General features: G+C 44.5%; 1 protein-coding gene across 1 annotated transcript in view; it reads left to right on the top strand.

The window, feature by feature from the left end:
* vwa5b2 (von Willebrand factor A domain containing 5B2) overlaps positions 1–17751 on the top strand; it is a 44003-nt gene that overhangs the window by 19815 nt on the left and 6437 nt on the right. Inside the window, exons 11-18 of the mRNA XM_083782711.1 lie at positions 5408–5522; positions 7025–7210; positions 7414–7573; positions 8299–8415; positions 8833–9009; positions 9448–9674; positions 10594–10831; positions 13349–13573. Coding sequence (XP_083638837.1) covers positions 5408–5522; positions 7025–7210; positions 7414–7573; positions 8299–8415; positions 8833–9009; positions 9448–9674; positions 10594–10831; positions 13349–13573 — 1445 coding nt within the window. The remainder of the gene's footprint in view (positions 1–5407; positions 5523–7024; positions 7211–7413; positions 7574–8298; positions 8416–8832; positions 9010–9447; positions 9675–10593; positions 10832–13348; positions 13574–17751) is intronic.

Here is a 17751-nt window from a genome sequence, read left to right as displayed (position 1 = left end):
GCCCGGTTATTTATTTATTTCTTGAAACTGCAAATGATGGAAGCTGTGACAATACAGTTGAATCTGAATCTGCTTTCAGAGATCACATTTGCTTGACAATTTAAACATAATTCAATCAAATTGAATTATTAATTATTATATGAATATTGTGCCAATGTCGTACAAATCTGTCAAACGATGTCCAGAGAGCCACTTAACAGATTGTACCATGGCCGTTCTCTGTGGTTTGACACAAAGGGGTTATTGTATGTGGGCTTAGTGATCACCTACTCTAGTGAGGCCTTTAACCTAGAACTGGAGAGTCTGTATTGGTCCGATGTGCTCAGGAGCTCACTAGTCGAAGAAGCATGGCTTGGCTTTAAAACCAAAACCAAATTTACATCAGTACTAAACAACATGGCTCCTCTGAGAACCGTCAGGGTCAAAACCCGCTCGGAGCCATGGATGAATTCGGACATACTGACTGCAATGAAAGCCAGAGACAACAAATGCTCTGAACTTCTTAAATGCAAGCCCAAGCTAGCCAAGCACAAGCGCTTCGACAGTGATCTCCAAACCAAACTGTGCATCCTTAAAACCCAATGTAACAAGCTAAGAAACGGTGTAATTGCCATGTCCAAATCAGCCAAAAGTAACTTTATCAATGATAAAGCCGAGGAAATCAAAAACAATCCTCGGGAGCTCTGGAAGCTACTAAACAACCAACTAGGCTGTGGTCAGAAACTTAAAACCAGGTTTACTAACATAAACATCAAATCGAATAACACCCTCATCACTGACAAGCTTGATGTAGCCAACCACTTGAACATCTTCTTTACAAACATTGCAACAATGCTGGTTAACAAACTGCCCACTCTGGGCGTTTTGGTGTAGAGCACATCAAAGCCTTCTACAAAAACCTAGGTGTTTGTAAAGATGATTTTAAAATGGCAATGGTAACAACTGAGGAGGTACTTAAAAAACTGAGTGCCCTTCGACCCCACAAGGCCACTGGCCATGACAATATTCCCTCCAAATTTCTCAGAGACTCAGCCATTGATTGATTGATTGAAATATTTATTAACAGTTTGTAGAATTTACATTTTAAGCACAAACTCAATACAAAGACTGTCAACTGTGAGTGGACGACCCAATTAAGCATTACACTTGTTTACAACAGGGTCCACATTGTTCAATTCATCAAAACATTTAAAGACATACAAATATTTAGAGACATACAAATAGACATTTCTATGTAGCTAAATTCATCATATGGGAAGCAAAAAAGGGAAAAGATACAATATACAGTGAGGGAAAATGGGGTGGGGGGGGGTGGGGGGGATTCAGATTTTACAGAGGCCAGTTTCGAATTGCAGCCATCCGTAGGTGCCCTTTGAGAGCGGTTTTGAAGGAGTCAAGGGATTCACATGTCTTAATGACTGTTGGTAGGGCGTTCCACATTTTGGTGGCATAGGAGCGAAAATAATTTAGTCCCTTGTTTGTGCCGAATCTGGGTTGTACATGGTTTGTTGCACTCCCTCTGGTGTTGTGGGTGTGGACTTCGTTTACATTAAGGAAGTATTTAGACAGGTACATGGGTATCTTGGTGGTGTATCGAATCTTGTGGACCAGACCCATTGCAAGATGCTGTACTCTGTCGACGACCCTAAGCCATCCCAGCCTGTCAAAGTGGGCAGGGGTGAGGTGGGTTCGGGGGGTGAGGCCAAGTAGGAGCCTGACCAGTTTGTTTTGGGAGGTCTGGAGCCTTGTTTTAAGGGCCTTTGAGGTGCTGTGGTACCAAGAGGTGGATGCATAGTCAAAGAAACCTTGTACGAGGGCTCCTGTTAAGGTCTTCAAGGTGTTTTTGCTGACCAGTGAGGAGATCCTGTAAAGGAATCTTGTTCTTTGATTGACTTTTTTGATTACGTTGGTGGCCATCTTATCACCGGAAAGATTGGCCTCCAGGATGGAACCTAGGTAGGTAATTTGATCTTTTCGTGTGATAATATTGTCACCCACTCTAACCAAGAAGCCATCTGCCTTGCTGAGATTACTATTTGATCCGAAGAGGATGGATTCAGTTTTTCCCAGGTGTAAGGATAGTTTGTTATCAGCGAGCCAGGTGCAGATTCTACCGAGTTCAGAGCTGAGGGTCTTTTCAACCTGCAGTTTGTTCCTGTCCGAGACCAGCAGTGCTGAGTCATCTGCGAACAGGAACAAGCTGCAGTCACAAGCTGAAGTCATGTCGTTAACATATATTAGGAACAGTAAAGGCCCCAGTATGCTTCCTTGTGGGACGCCACAGCTCACTGGGAGGGGAGGGGACAGTGTTCCGTTCACCTCCACCATCTGTTCTCTCCCCTCCAGGTAGGATTGCATCCAGCTCACTGATGTGCTATCAAAACCAATAGCTTTAAGCTTGTTAACCAGTATGGAGTGGTTCACGGTGTCAAAAGCCTTTTGGAGGTCCAGCATGACCATGCCGCAGTATTTTCCAGCGTCCACCTCGTGTTTGATGTGGTCGCTCAAATAGAGGAGGCATGTGTCAGTGGAGTGGGATGTTCTGAAACCAGATTGGAACTCGTACAGCAATTTATTAGTGGCAAGATACTTTTCAACCTGTTCATAGACTATTTTTTCCATCACTTTCGAGATGGAGCTTAGAATAGAAATAGGGCGGTAGTTGCCGGGTTCTAATTTACTCCCTTTTTTGTACAAGGGGGTTACTTTGGCCAGTTTAAAATCTTGGGGGACCTGTCCCTGTTTGATGGAGAGGTTAACTATGTGGGTGATGACTGGAGCTATGGAAAAGGCTGAGTCTCTGAGAAATTTCCATAGCTCCAGTCATCACCCACACATTAAACCTCTCCATCAAACAGGGACAGGTCCCCCAAGATTTTAAACTGGCCAAATTAACCCCCCTGTACAAAAAAGGGAGTAAATTAGAACCCGGCAACTACCGCCCTATTTCTATTCTAAGCTCCATCTCGAAAGTGATGGAAAAAATAGTCTATGAACAGGTTGAAAAGTATCTTGCCACTAATAAATTGTTGTACGAGTTCCAATCTGGTTTCAGAACATCCCACTCCACTGACACATGCCTCCTCTATTTGAGCGACCACATCAAACACGAGGTGGATGCTGGAAAATACTGCGGCATGGTCATGCTGGACCTCCAAAAGGCACCGTGAACCACTCCATACTGGTTAACAAGCTTAAAGCTATTGGTTTTGATAGCATATCTTTTCAAATGGGGAGTCCCTGGCATATCTTTTCAAATGGGGGTCCCTGGCATATCTCTTCAAATGGGGGTCCCTGGCATATCTTTTCAAATGGGGGGTCCCTGGCTTATCTCTTCAAATGGGGGGGTCCCTGGCATATCTCTTCAAATGGGGGTCCCTGGCATATCTTTTCAAATGGGGGGTCCCTGGCATATCTTTTCAAATTTGTATTGTATTTGTATTTGTGTCAGGCCGGTAGTAAGGAAGGGAACACGACTGTATACAAAGCTTGCAGGCTACCATTAATTTTGAATGGAAGCTGGCGACATGAAAATACAAAGCTACAGGCTTTCATTTCAGTGGCAAGGCTTGGTACATTTCATGGTTGTCACAGTGCTTTCTTGTGGATTTTTCCTCATTTTTTAAAATATCGCCTCCAGTTTTCCCCCCTACTCCCAAATACCCCCAACCTCCCACCCTCCCACCCACCCATCCACCCTCCCACCCGTACATTTCTTCAAATCTACAAAACGACCAAGTGTTGTTTAATAATTTCCAATCACCTTCTCTCTTCACACAGTTCCAGCTCGTACTGGCGACTCGGTGACACATATGCTGCGTCGCTTTGTAGCTTTGTTTAGTTTGTAGCTGCCACTGTCAGTGGGAACACGGCTATCTTTGTTCATTTTAACTGTACAAATGGATACCTTAACACAAATGTATCTATGATAGATGTGTTCATGCTATAATGCAGCCGCCCTATACCCATATTGCCTCCTTCCAGACAGAGGGAGGGAGGGTAAATGCAGAGGACACATTTCACGTACTGTATGTGCAAATGAACGAGTGACACAAAAACACCCCAAGGAGTCTGCCACCCTGCTATTCATACTCTCAATTAGCCAAATTACTTCTGATCGCTGTCAATCACAAATAACAGTTCTGTCCCAGAGAGAGGGAGAGAGGGGGGGGGAGGGAGAGAGAAATATGTGAAGGCATGGGAGTAATGCATCATATTATGCCATTATGGTTTTACAGCCCTATATATATATATATATATATATTTATGTCCTATGAGTGCGTGTGTGTCAAATATCTGACGGTTCAAATTAACATGTGCATTTGAATAAAGATACAGGCAGAATCCATAATGTCGCTAGGCAGATAAACGGTAACGGCCACATAAAGATGTGACAGACTTTGAGTGACTGACTGAAGATGGCTCTCAATTTAAAGATTGATTTTTTCCCACCCTAAAACATGATCATCAGGTATTATTATTACTATTACTATTACTATTATATAAGGAGGAAGATTTCTTTCAAAAAAGTGTACAGTATTTGTTAAAATGTCGTTTTTATGTGGACACGTCCACCAGTTCATTAACCCAACCCATTTAGGCCTAAGGCCGATTCTAAAAACGCCTTTAAATCCTGACCTAAGGTTTCTGAAAAACTTAAAATATTTAGCAGCATGTACATTTTTTAATACTGTACATACTGTACAGAACCCAAATATGGGTTCCCGCCCAGAATGGGTTAACAATTATCACTGTTTTTCTTCATTGGCACATTTGACTATCAAGGTTTCAGCCTTCAGGAAGAAACCTTGAGTCTCATTGGTGGACTGTTCAGTTCAGAAACCAGCTGCCTGCCTAACTTTTTTTTGTTTGTTGGTGTGAACCTGCAATATTGAATATCGTACTTTCCCTGATGTTTTGGTGTATGTGTGTGTTTGGTGTTTTATCTGAGGGTTAAATTAATTTCCAGATGTTTTGGTGTACTATATAGCCATTGAGAGAGGGGAAACAAACTAAACAAAATTCTAACTTAAGCACTCAGGTTAGTAACTCGAGATAAACTTGTAGGTCAAGTTAGCATTTTTTGAGTGGTGCAACCACTCCAAGGAACAGCAATGTCCGTGTTCACCTATGTGTTGGTTCACCTATGTGACGTTAATGAGCACCAGTATGACTATGAGTACCAGTAGGGGCGCTGTTGTGCCAGAAACAGAGAGAGAGAGAGAGAGGAGGGGGGGGGGGGGGGGAGGGGAGAGAGAGGGGAGTTGCACCACTCAGTTCACACGGGTGTGATTTCTTTCTTCTCAATGGCCACTTCGGGGCTCCGTAGTATATAAACCTGAATGTTCCATACCTCTCCAGATGTTTTGGTGTATGTAAACCTGAATATTCCATACCCTTCCTCCAGATGTTTTGGGGTGGGCCTGGGTCCCAGAGCGTGCCGGAGGCTCCTGCAGGGCGTGGCCAAGCTGACAGGAGGGACCACAGAGTTCCTGGATGACGAGGAGAGACTCCAGCCCAAGGTTAGACCAAGACCCCAGTAAGGCTGCCCAACGTTGAAGATGCCACTACCTACTACCTACTGGCGACTAGTTAGGGCATTAGTCCGACATTCATCCGCATGTCGGACTATAGCTTCTGCTCCTGTGCTTGCGGTTATGGTTAGGTTAGGAGATGAGGTGGGTTGTCATTTGTCGGACCAATGACTTATCTGAACTACGTACTGCACCCATTTAACTACCTATTATGTAAAAATAAATAAATATTTGTACATTTAAAAACTGTACATTGGTGACTATAACTATAATCTTTTTTTTTCTTTCTTATCAACTAGTCAACTAGTACCAACAAGGTCGACTAGTGGATTTACTAGTCGACTAGTTGCTTAGCATGCGCCACAAACCAGCTTGGTGATGACCCCTGGCCTATACGTTTAGACAGTTTTCTGAAAACCAAAGTTGCTTACATACTGTATAATAAGTGGTTCTCTAACCTTTTCATGTCGAGGACCCCCAAAATTATATGAATTTGGCCGCGGACCCCTATCTCAAAATATTTTGTACCAGCGAGCCCCAGAAACAAAGATTTGAGTTTTCTCTTTAAAATATATATTATTCAAAGATTCGCGCGCATTTTCAAGAATCTTAAAAATAGCAGATCTACAAGCGCTATGAGCTTGAATATCTGCTATTTTTGAATAAAAATAATATCAAATAATAGTCAAAGGGACTAAAAGCACACAGATGCTTTCCTGGTTGTGATATATAGGCGTATATATATATATAGTATTAGCTAATTATTTATACGTTATATGAAGGCCTGAGACGTAGCGCAATTAAGTGAAGACAGTGTGTGGGATTCCATAATTTTTTTTCCTACGCTTTTTATTTAGTAACATATGGCAGTGGTTCCCAAAGTGGGGTCCGGGGGCCCCTAGGGGTCATTGAGGGAGTTCTAGGGGGGCCCCAGCTAAATGATAGTTAGGAACCAAATGGAACCTTCTGGGTCTGTAACTCAGAGAGACGGGTCCATTTGGTAACTATCACAGAGATTCTCAACGTTTTTGGCTAGGGACCCCCGGAATTGCTTTGGCCATGTCTCGCGACCCCCGCCCCACCACCCCCCCTCCCCACCGCCAATACGAACCGACTGCAAAAATAACCTTAATAATAGAGAAAATATATCATAAACCCACGGGTTGAGAACGCCTGCACTATCAGAGTTATTTTAACATTGATTTTACAATAATTATATATATATTAGGGTCCCAGAGATAGAAATGGGGGACCGTAGCCTAATTCAGGTAATTCCGGTGGGTCCTTGAAATGAAAATGGTTGAGAATCACTGCTAGAGCTGTGAAAATCTTCTCTTATGGGGGGTGCTTGGCATATATTTTCAAATGAGGGGTCCGCGGGCTAATGAATGTCAATTTGGGGGTCCTTGACATAAAAACGTTTTGGAACCACTGACATGGCATATACTGTATAACAAAGTGAATATAACGATGGTCACTCTTCATTTCAGTTAATCAAGTCCCTGAAGAAAGCCTTTGAGCCCGTGTTGACCGACGTGCGCATCGACTGGTACCTGCCCGACAACATGGAGGCTCTCCTCTCGCCCAATGAGATTCCTCCACTCTATCCAGGGAATCGCCTGATTGGCTACTGCACTCTGTACGATATGTCTATTTTTAAAGGCATACACACTGAGGTATATAACAATGCTCTATCTACCTATTCGCATTAGGCGTGCATGCGTGGTCAAAATTAATAATGTCCTATTGTCAAAACAGGCCATATATTAATTTATTTTATGCTAAAACAAAAATCTAAAATAGCCAACAATTTTTAAACCGATTTCTTTATACATCTTAAATAATGAAATAATAAACGACAATAACTGCTTTTCTCCAGGCTGGTGGGCGGGGCTACAGGGCCACACACCGCGACTCGGCGGGCTCCGTGTTCGGCCTGTCCAATGACGACGAGCTGTCGCCTCCCCCTCCTCCCGCCCCGGACCTCCTCCTGGCCTCCACCACTACGCCTCCTGCTGCTGCCGAGGGGGAGGGAGGAGGCGGAGGAGGAGGTAGGGATGGAGCTCGATACCCGATACCCGGAAAAACCCGATAACAAGCTTATTGAGTACATGGTATTGATAAGCTTTGATCTTATCAAGCCTGTTATGGAGCATATAGCGGCCCATGACATGTTTAACCCATTTTGACCAGGAAACGATTCTGCAAATGCCTTCTAAATCCTGACTGTTTTCTTGAAAAAGCTATGTTTTTCTATATTGGTCGTTCTCAAACACTTTCATGTCACTTTTCACGATTCTTCAAAAATAGCAGACCTACAAGCTCATAGCGCGGCAATGAGCTTGTAGATCTGCTATTTTTCAATAGCTAAAGCATTGCATAATGCAACACCAAAAGGGGTTCCCGCCCAGAATGGGTTAAACAATCAAGACAAGAGGCGATCAAGAAATAAATCTAATCACCCATGCTGGCACAAACATGTCGGTCTAAAAGTGTATTGATACCTGCCAAACAGCACCGTCCAAGTAAACAAAATGACATTTTCTTCAATATTATTTTCCAAAAGTAAAAATGTCAATTGCCTTCCATCTGTAAGTAGTGTATTTGAAGGCCCTATAGTAAAAGATACCGGTTCTGTTCAGAATACATTTTTTGTCGTCTTTCCACAACATAATAGAAAATGCTCGATAGTGGGCTCGATAAGAACCCAGCCTGATCAATAAGGTGCTCGTTATCAATAAAAATTAATGAGCTCCATCCCTAGGAGGAGGAGGAGGAGGGGAGGCGGATCTGGAGGAGGCCTTGAGGGAGATCTCCAGGGAGATCTCCTCTGAGTTCTCCTGCGCCAAAGATGACACCGACACCACCACCGGCAGCCCAGGTCAGTGCTTCCCTGTGACCCAAAAGAGAAATTGGATGCTATTTGCCCCCTGGAACCCAAACGCGTGAAAATCGTGCAAATCGGACCAATTTCTATGGGTCCCGCCATTTTTTGTTTCCAACGTTTTGTTTGTAATATTTCAAAACATTTCCATTCGTGTATTAAAAGCAAAATTTCAATGATTTTTAACGGTAATTTCACAAAGTAATAAAAGAGAAAACCTCCTCACCTAAATCTCTTATCTCCATATTTGAGCTTTTTGCGTGTTTTGTTTTGTAAATTAAGGCCCCTACTACTTGATAACAGTGTCACTATGACTAAAACAAAATCAAAATGTGCTGTCAATATGAACACTGCTAACACTGCTAAGTAAACGGTGCGAGTACTCTTTCCCACCACTGCATGCTGTGGTGCCAGGTGTGGATCTGGACTGGTCCAGTGACGTGAGGAAGAGGATCCAGCGGAGCTCCTACATCCAGGAGCAGTACGTTCTGACCCGCTGCTCCGTCAGCAGTGAGCGCAGTCTCCTCCACTCCCACTCCCACTCCCACTCCCACACCCACTCCCAGGGCTCCTCCACCTCCGAGGCCACAGGTAGGCAATATAGCCGCAATTTGCAACACTAGACTTTCTATAGATTCCGTGCAGGTGATCGTTCTTCTAAGTGTTGAAGTTTGGAGGCGCTCGTTTTCAATAACGAGCTGCCCCCCTGCATTATGTGCGATTTCAAAAGATGTTGTATATGCAGGGCCGTTGTGTGGATTTTTTTTTACTTTACAGGACTTAATCCAAGCTTTTTGTTTTTAGATTTCAGTTTGCTATTCAAGAATAGCAGATGTACAAGCTCACAGCTTGGGAACTTGTACATCTGCTATTTTTGAACATTTTTGAAAGAATATTGAAAGTGTACGAACTACTGATTTAGAAGGCATTTGTAGAATCGGCCTCGGGTCTTAACACGATAATCACAATAATTTGTGGTTATATGACTTATCGTCAAGTAAAATGTGGTTGATGGTGACTGTACTGCAGGCCTGGCCGCGGGCGGCGGCAGCAGGACCAGGCCCTTCCACTCGGAGCCCCTCCACGCCACAACCTGCCCCGGGCTCCCTCTGCGGGACACGGGCTCCCTGCCTCAGGGCCTGGAGAGGGTGGTGGTCCCTCCTGCTACGCAGCACAGGTCCTCCCTGTCCCGCTGGGCAGACGCCTCCTGGCAGCACAACGCCTCCGCCGAAAGCACCGACGACAGCGCTAAGAAGGTCAGAAGTTTTATAAAAAGTTAAAAGACCATTCAAACTCTTTCGTGTCAAGGACACGCAACATGATTCTGATTAACAGACCATTAGTTTTAGCCCTATTTCTGTCATCTGACATTGTTTAGTCTAGTCTTAGTTGACTAAATATCAAAATATTTTTGTCTTAGTCTAGTCTTAGTCTTTGGTCAAATAAATGCTTGGTTCGAATGTGCAATACATTTATAGTTTTGGGGCAGTGGTGGCCTAAGGGTTAGAGGAGCGCCCTTGTTGCCGAAAGGTTACCGGTTTGATTCCCCGGACGGGCAGGAAAAATCTGGGTAGGGGAAGTGATTGTCATCACTCACCCAACACCGCTGAAGTGCTCTTGAGCAAGGCACTGAACCCCCAACTGCTCCCCCTGGAGCTGCTTAGTGGCCAACAGTATAGGAGTGTGGCGTGTGTGTGTGGCTGTCTGTGTGTTTCTATGTGCAGGGCGTTGCTGAAAATGAGCACCTGTGCTCAGCTACTTCCCTGGATAGATCTAAATCTAAATATTTTTGTCTTAGTCTAGTCTTAGTCTTTTGTCAAATAAATGTTTGGTTCGAATGTGCAATACATTTATAGTTAATAAAACATGTATATTTTTAAATTTTAGTATCAAATGACAAGAAATTACATGACCTTGATCCAGTGTTAATTTTGACAACAAATTCTGATTTAGCCTTAGTCTTAGCATTTTGAATATTTTAGTAATACTCTGCATTTGGCCGCGAAACCTCATCTGAAAGAAATGTTGTGCCTCTGGAAGTGCCAATGGCAGGCTCTTTGAAACTTTGCAATGTCACGTCTGTAAAAGTGTGGAACAGCTATATAGTCTGGCTTATACGCGAGACTAGTGTGAACAGCCTTTGTCTTAAACACAGCGTTTTTGCCCATGCTGCAGAATGGCCGCCTGTGCGGTGGCGAGGAGTCTCGCAGGAGGCAGAGGACGCTGGCTCGCTCCACCATGGCGGCACGGAGCTTCTCCTCCCCTCAGGGCGAGCTGGACATGCATCGCCTGCGGAGGGCGCTAGAGAGGGTCTCTTTTGACCAGACCCTGGGGGGGAGGCTGGAGGAGAGTGACGGAGAGACGCAGCCCATCCTAAGAGGAGAGTTGTCCCGCCGTAGTCTCACCGACTCCAGTAAGTTGTACTGAATCCATCCATCCATTCATCCATCATATTTTTGAGACATTTTAACCACACGAATCTTGTCTGGCGGTCCCTGGCACAAACTATTTTCAGATGCGGGGGTCCGCGGCTAAATACATATCCAATTGGAGTTACTTGACATGGAAATGTTTAAGAACCCCTGATCTATGTCTAATAATCTCATGCACCTACCTATTTTTATGGCATGCTTCTTTAATGTTTGAGTTTTGACTATTTTTAACAGTCCTACATTTAGCCTGCGTTTCTTCAAAATGTGAGCGTTTCGCTGGACTTTTTGATGATTGGTTGCAGAATGGAGAAATCACCCTTCAAGGGCTTCAGCCATATGGCCCCTACGGGGCGAGGCTTCCCCACCTCTACTGGGCGGGCCTTCTGGCATGGTTTATTCTTTCTTTTTACATGAGTTGGGTGTTGTCATATTCTAACACATACCCATCTCAGCACCGGCCTCAGTGGCTTGTGTAAGACTAAAGCCCAAACCACACCAAAGGGTAACGTTGGGACAAAATGTTTTTTAAGATAAACCACACCAACTCATTGAGTTGGATTGGTGTGGTCTACCTTTTAAACCAAGGCTCTAAGTTGTTGTTAGAGAAAGTAAAAGATGAGTGTAATTTTTGAGTGGTGCAACCACTCCTACAACCAGCAATGCCCGTGTACCTGTGTGTAGTCATGAGCATGAGTATGTGACTTATTAATACCAGTAGGGGGCGCCAGAAACAGAGAGAGGGGTAGTGCTGTGCCTGCTAATGAGAGAGAGAGAGGGGGGGGGGGGGGGGAATTGCACCACTCAGTTCACACGGTGTGTTTTTTTTAATTTGCTGCTTTCTTTCGTTTGAACAATTTTAGCTATTTTGTTTTACAGGGGGGCGGGGGCATTTGAACAAGTGGCTAAACATGTATTTGTTTTACAACATTTTACGGCGATTTCTTTATTATTATTTACTATAGAGGGTATGCGCGTGACAACATCATCAAACCCGGAAGTTATGCAGGAATGCCTACTGAGTGTCAAAAAACTACTTTCTGGCCTTGACAGCCCATATATCCAAACAGAAAATTCCTATTTGATTGCATTAAACAACGTTAAACAATGTTAAACTCACTTTGCATGTTGCTTTGCCACTCGATTTGCTACTCGATGTGCCATTCACTTTAAGCATTGCGCATACCCTCTATAGTCCTCCTAGACCCCAGGATATTACATGTGGCCACAAAAGATCATGGGATCTATTGAATGTTAAGGGGGAGGTGACAAACTGACGATTGAGCCTACGACACACAGTATGGCAGCCCCCTTGGTTCCTGGTGTTGGTGCAGACACACAGTATGGTGTCCCCCTTGGTTCCTGGTGTTGGTGCAGACACACAGTATGGCGTCCCCCTTGGTTCCTGGTGTTGGTGCAGACACACAGTATGGCGTCCCCCTTGGTTCCTGGTGTTGGTGCAGACACACAGTATGGCGTCCCCCTTGGTTCCTGGTGTTGGTGCAGACACACAGTATATGGCAGCCCCCTTGGTTCCTGGTGTTGGTGCAGACACACAGTATGGCGTCCCCCTTGGTTCCTGGTGTTGGTGCAGACACACAGTATGGCGTCCCCCTTGGTTCCTGGTGTTGGTGCAGACACACAGTATGGCGTCCCCCTTGGTTCCTGGTGTTGGTGCAGACACACAGTATGGCGTCCCCCTTGGTTCCTGGTGTTGGTGCAGACACACAGTATGGCAGCCCCCTTGGTTCCTGGTGTTGGTGCAGACACACAGTATGGCGTCCCCCTTGGTTCCTGGTGTTGGTGCAGACACACAGTATGGCGTCCCCCTTGGTTCCTGGTGTTGGTGCAGACACACAGTATGGCGTCCCCCTTGGTTCCTGGTGTTGGTGCAGATACACAGTATGGCAGCCCCCGTGGTTCCTGGTGTTGGTGCAGACACACAGTATGGCAGCCCCCGTGGTTCCTGGTGTTGGTGCAGACACACAGAAAAAAAACTACTGTGGCCAGATGTAATTTCCTGGGGTCTAGTAGGACTATAGTAAATAACAATTATGAAATCGCCTTAGCCGATTTGATCAGACACATAACGTAAATTCTCCATTCGGTGTCGATGACATTTAATGTTTGCGTTAGGACAAAAGTCTACACTATAGCTGAATATAGGAGGGGCTATCGCCGCTCCAAAAGCTCTGCGTCAGGGCTCTGAAAGCAAAGGCCTGATCAGTGGGAAAATGGGATTTATAGGAGAGCTTTGTCTGAGGACCTCAAGTTGTGCTTAAACTTGGACATAATATGGCTCGAGTAGGTGGGAGATGTAGGATGGGGCAAAACCAGAGATTGCTTTGTTGACTTATTGATCCACCCGACACCCGCACTGGTGTCGCGTGTGTGTGTGTGTGTGCGCGCGCGCGTGTGTGTGTGTGTGTGTGTGTGTGTGTGTGTGTGTGTGTGTGTGTGTGTGTGTGCGCGCGTGTGTGTCTGTAAACCCTCCTCCTCAGACGGGCTGCTGTTCCCCGCCTCCCCTCTGGACTGGGACAGTTTCACGGACCCCCAGTACCTGTTCGCGCCCGCCGCGCCCGCGGACCCTCCGCCGGGCCACTGCCGCGCCCTCATCCACGGCCTGCTGGGGGGCCGGACGCTGTCCTGGGACGTCACCGTGGACCTGGGACACCTCTGGACCCCCGAGGGGCAGGGGGGAGGAGGAGGAGGAGGAGGAGGAGGCGGTAATTAAAAAAATATGAGACTTTGACAGCACATTTTGATGTGGTTTTAGTCTTTTTTTCTAGTACAATTCCCTTTGGTTTTAGTCATAATATTTCAGTCATCTGAAATGGGGTTTCATTTAGTTTTAGTTGACTAAATTACCATAAGATTACACTAAATTGAAATAGCTGATTTAGTCGACATTATTTTGGCAGGCCTTGATGGCATCACGGGGGGGGCCGTGGCCATGGCCCTGCTGTGTGCCGAAAATAGAGGGTATGTGCTAGCTCTGGTCCATAGCTCTAATGCCCTTGCCTTTAGAGCTATGTTACCGATGACTTCCGGGGCTCGCATGAATGCAGACCAGCCTCTCGTCTTTTGCGTAAATAAAAAGAACGTTTTAGCTACTCACCAATACAAAGGCGGGTTGTGTCATTAGAAAGCCTACTTTCCTTAGTGGAAGCACTCTGAGCACCCCACCACACGTATGAGATTTTTTTTTCACTGGAGGAAAAATATTCTCTATGAAGGTTTTCTCTTGGCAATATCGGTAGAGGGCGCAGTGGAGTAACAAAGTATTTTTTTCCCCGGTGGAAAACAAATCCCTTTTTGGCCAAAAAGTACCTTTTTGCGTATTATTCGCGTATTATATGTGTATTATACGCATTCGCGTATTCGTCGTGTATTATTATAGTGGAGGGCCAAACCCTCAAAAAGAGGCTTAGTTTTCGAGGTACCCCTCCCCGAGGTATAACAAAACGGGACATAGTTTTTTCATATCTTTAGGATGTCCCCTTCATGAAATGAATTGTCCCGAGATTTACTTTTACTGCAACGGTCATGAAATTGATCCATGAAGTTACTCACCACATAGGCAAAAAACACCTACTCTGAAAGATAAAGTTCCAAGAAAATCCTTTGCCATTTTCTACCTGTTGTTTTTACATCATACTTGCACAGATTGTCTACAGGTAGTGTCCCTACAACCTACAGCAATCAGAATGCAAATATTTGTTTCTATGTTGATTCAGCAGATATCCTGGTGATATCTTCTATAAGGGGTAGTACAAAGCCTGACAGTGTTTTTCATAATTTTGACCTCTTCATGAAATGGATGGTCAGTGATTTTACTTTTACTGCAAAAGTCATGAAATTAATCCATGAAGTTACTCACCACATAGGCAAAAAACGCCTATCCTAAAAGAGGGAGTTCCAAGTTAATCCTCTGTCATTTTCTACCTGCTGATTGTTTTTACATCATACTTGCACAGATGATCTACAGGTAGTGTGCCTACATCCCAGAACAATCAGAATGCCAATATTTGGTTCTATTGTGAATCAGCAGCCTTTTATATAAGGTATTAAATAGGCGGAAATAGCTTTTCTGAGCACTATTCACTTGTCCTACTCTTTATCAGGGGTAGAACTAAATGGGACATAGTTTTTTCATATCTTTGGGATGTCCCCTTCATTAAATGGATTGTCCCAAGTTTTACTTTTACTGCAAAAGTCATGAAATTAATCCATGAAGTGACTCACCACATAATGAAAAAACGCCTATCCTGAAAGAGGGAGATCCAAGAAAGTCCTCTGTCATTTTCTACCTGCTGCATGGTTGTTTTTATGTCATGCTTTCACAAATGGTCTAGTCAGGTACATCCTAAAGCAACCTAAATGCCAATATTTGGTTCTATAGTGAATCAGTGGGCTTTAATATAAGGCCTTATTAGAGGCAGAAATAGCCAAAAGCATCCAACTATACAGTATCAACCATCAATCTATTTAATTTGACTGCAAAAGTCATGCAATTCTTCAATTAACTTTCTGCACCAAAAAAAAGTGCATACAGTGTCCCCAGTGTCTACAGGTGTCTGTAGACAGTAGTGTCTACCCTACACCCCAAAGCAACCAGAACATTATGTTAAAATAGGCTTGAATTGTGAATCAGCAGGGATTCATAGGCTCTCTGGGTTAGAATCATAGGCGTTGCACTCAGAGTACAGGTCTCCACCAGACCAATTACAGGTTATTGTGGGCTGGAAGTCAATCTTAGCGGACGGACAGACAGGGTGCAAAACATAGTCTCTGCCATGCCTTTCGGCCTGGTGGAGACAATATGTTTTTACTTTTTACCCAGCCACTTCGTATTCATATAACTAAAAATACATCGCATTGATGCACCTGGGACGTATCCTCAGTGATGTATCCTGAGGTCAACGGGGTTTCGGGTCTTCCAACATCATACCCCTGACCCCTCACTCAGGCGACCCAGCCGGGGTGATCAAGTCCCGACTTACGTCCCAGTAGCTACCCTCAATCCGTTGGAACTACTCCAGAACTACTCTGCCAGGGCTGGGCTGGTGCATGGAAGGACTAGGCTCTGTGGGTTGTCTCCTGTCCGGGCCCCTCCTACGTCTCACCAGGTCCACTCCTGCTCTCACCAGGCCCAGGACCTGTGCGTTGCACCAGAGTCCCAGCACCAGACAGTTCATTCAGTAGTGGTGGGCAATGGTTCCGCAGGGAAATGGTGCTGCGGCTCCGCTTGCTGCTTGCATGGCCCTCCTAAAGGCCTCACAGAGGGTTGTTGGGCTTCCTCCTCACGGAGGACACAGGCTGGGGCGCTAACCCATACTGCTTACCCGGGTGCCGTCTACATTCCAGCTGTCACCCGTATCTCCGGTGGTCACCAGACTATACCTGGTTGTCACATAGTCTATTCCTATGGCTGAGTCACTGTAAATAGAAAACTATAACAAAAAATACATCGCATGGATGCACCTGGGACGTATCCTCAGTGATAGAATCTATTATTCTCAGGTAGGCCTAATATCTCTACACCTCAAAGCATCAGAATGATACATTATTGATTTTGTATTCTATAGCTATAGGTCCATATAGCCTAAATGCAGTATGGTTTAATGCAGTATAATTCACAGCTTTGTGCCATTCTTAATGAATAATCATCAATCAGCAGTTTATGGAAACCAATTTGGCCCCAGTCCGTCAGTTCCCTATACAATGCTCAAGATGACATTGAGAATAAGCTGCTGATTGATGAGTACTACCATAGAAGAGTTATAGAACAATATTTTGTCATTCCAGCTGTTTTGAGGCATAGGTCTACCTGAGAAACATCCTTAGATTCTACATGAAGTGGGTAAACTAAAAACATGGCATCAAAATATATTTCCTGTTATTAAGTTTGTATAGGCATTTTACAGTAATAGATCAGGATTAGAACATTTAGAAGTCTTGAAAAGAAAACTGTAAAAGGGGCCTTGGAGCCTATTTTTACATATCTTGGGGTCCTACCTGTAGACAATATGTGCAAATATGTAAATCCAAAGTATTAACTTGACTTTTCTGCATTTGTATTTGCAAATCTCTTGGATACATTTCATGACTTTTGAGGTACCCCTGATAGAAGAGTAGGAGCAGTATTACATGAGGCTATAGCTATTTCCACGCCTGAGGGTGAGAAGCGACCGCGTCATAAAGGGCGAGGTGGCATGCACAGTTTGCACACATCCACCTGGGTGACTGCTGGGTGGGCGCTGGCGCTTTGGCATGGGGGGGTAAGATCAACATATGGAATGAATTATGTACTGATGAGGTCAGATCAACATATAGAATGTCAGAACAGGTCAGCTCCATATAGATCTAAGGGTGGCAGAACCAAATATTGGCATCCTGGTTGCTTTAGGGGCAGAGAGCACTGAGGGGGAAGGTGCCCAAACCCCATAAAAGGGCACCATTTTGGGGTGGTCTTTTTGTGGGGGTCCCTTGTGCCATTTCAATTCAGAAATATCCAACTAGTATGTTTCACAATAACTTGGCCTGTGTCATTGGAATTGACCCACTTTCAGGGTAGGTGTTTTTTGCAGTGGGGATCACTTAATCTATGGATTTAATGACTTTTGCAGTAAACGTAAAACGTCTGACCATCCATTTCATGAAGAGGACATCTTAAAGATATGAAAAAACAAAGTCACATTTTGTTGATAAATAGTAGGACCAAAATTCCAAGTGAATGTTGCTCAGTAAAGTTAACTTTTAGCTATTTCCGCCTATTTAAGGCCTTATATAAAAGGCTGCTGATTCACAATAGAACAAAATATTGGCATTCTGATTGTTCTGGGATGTAGGCACACTACCTGTAGACAATTTGTGAAAGTATGATGTAAAAACAAACGGCAGG

Source organism: Protomyctophum parallelum (genome assembly GCF_964188405.1).
Source record: "Protomyctophum parallelum genome assembly, chromosome: 14".
NCBI classification, from domain to species: Eukaryota; Metazoa; Chordata; class Actinopteri; order Myctophiformes; family Myctophidae; genus Protomyctophum; species Protomyctophum parallelum.
Note: the sequence above shows the minus strand (reverse complement) of the source record. Positions and strands in the feature narration are given on the sequence as shown.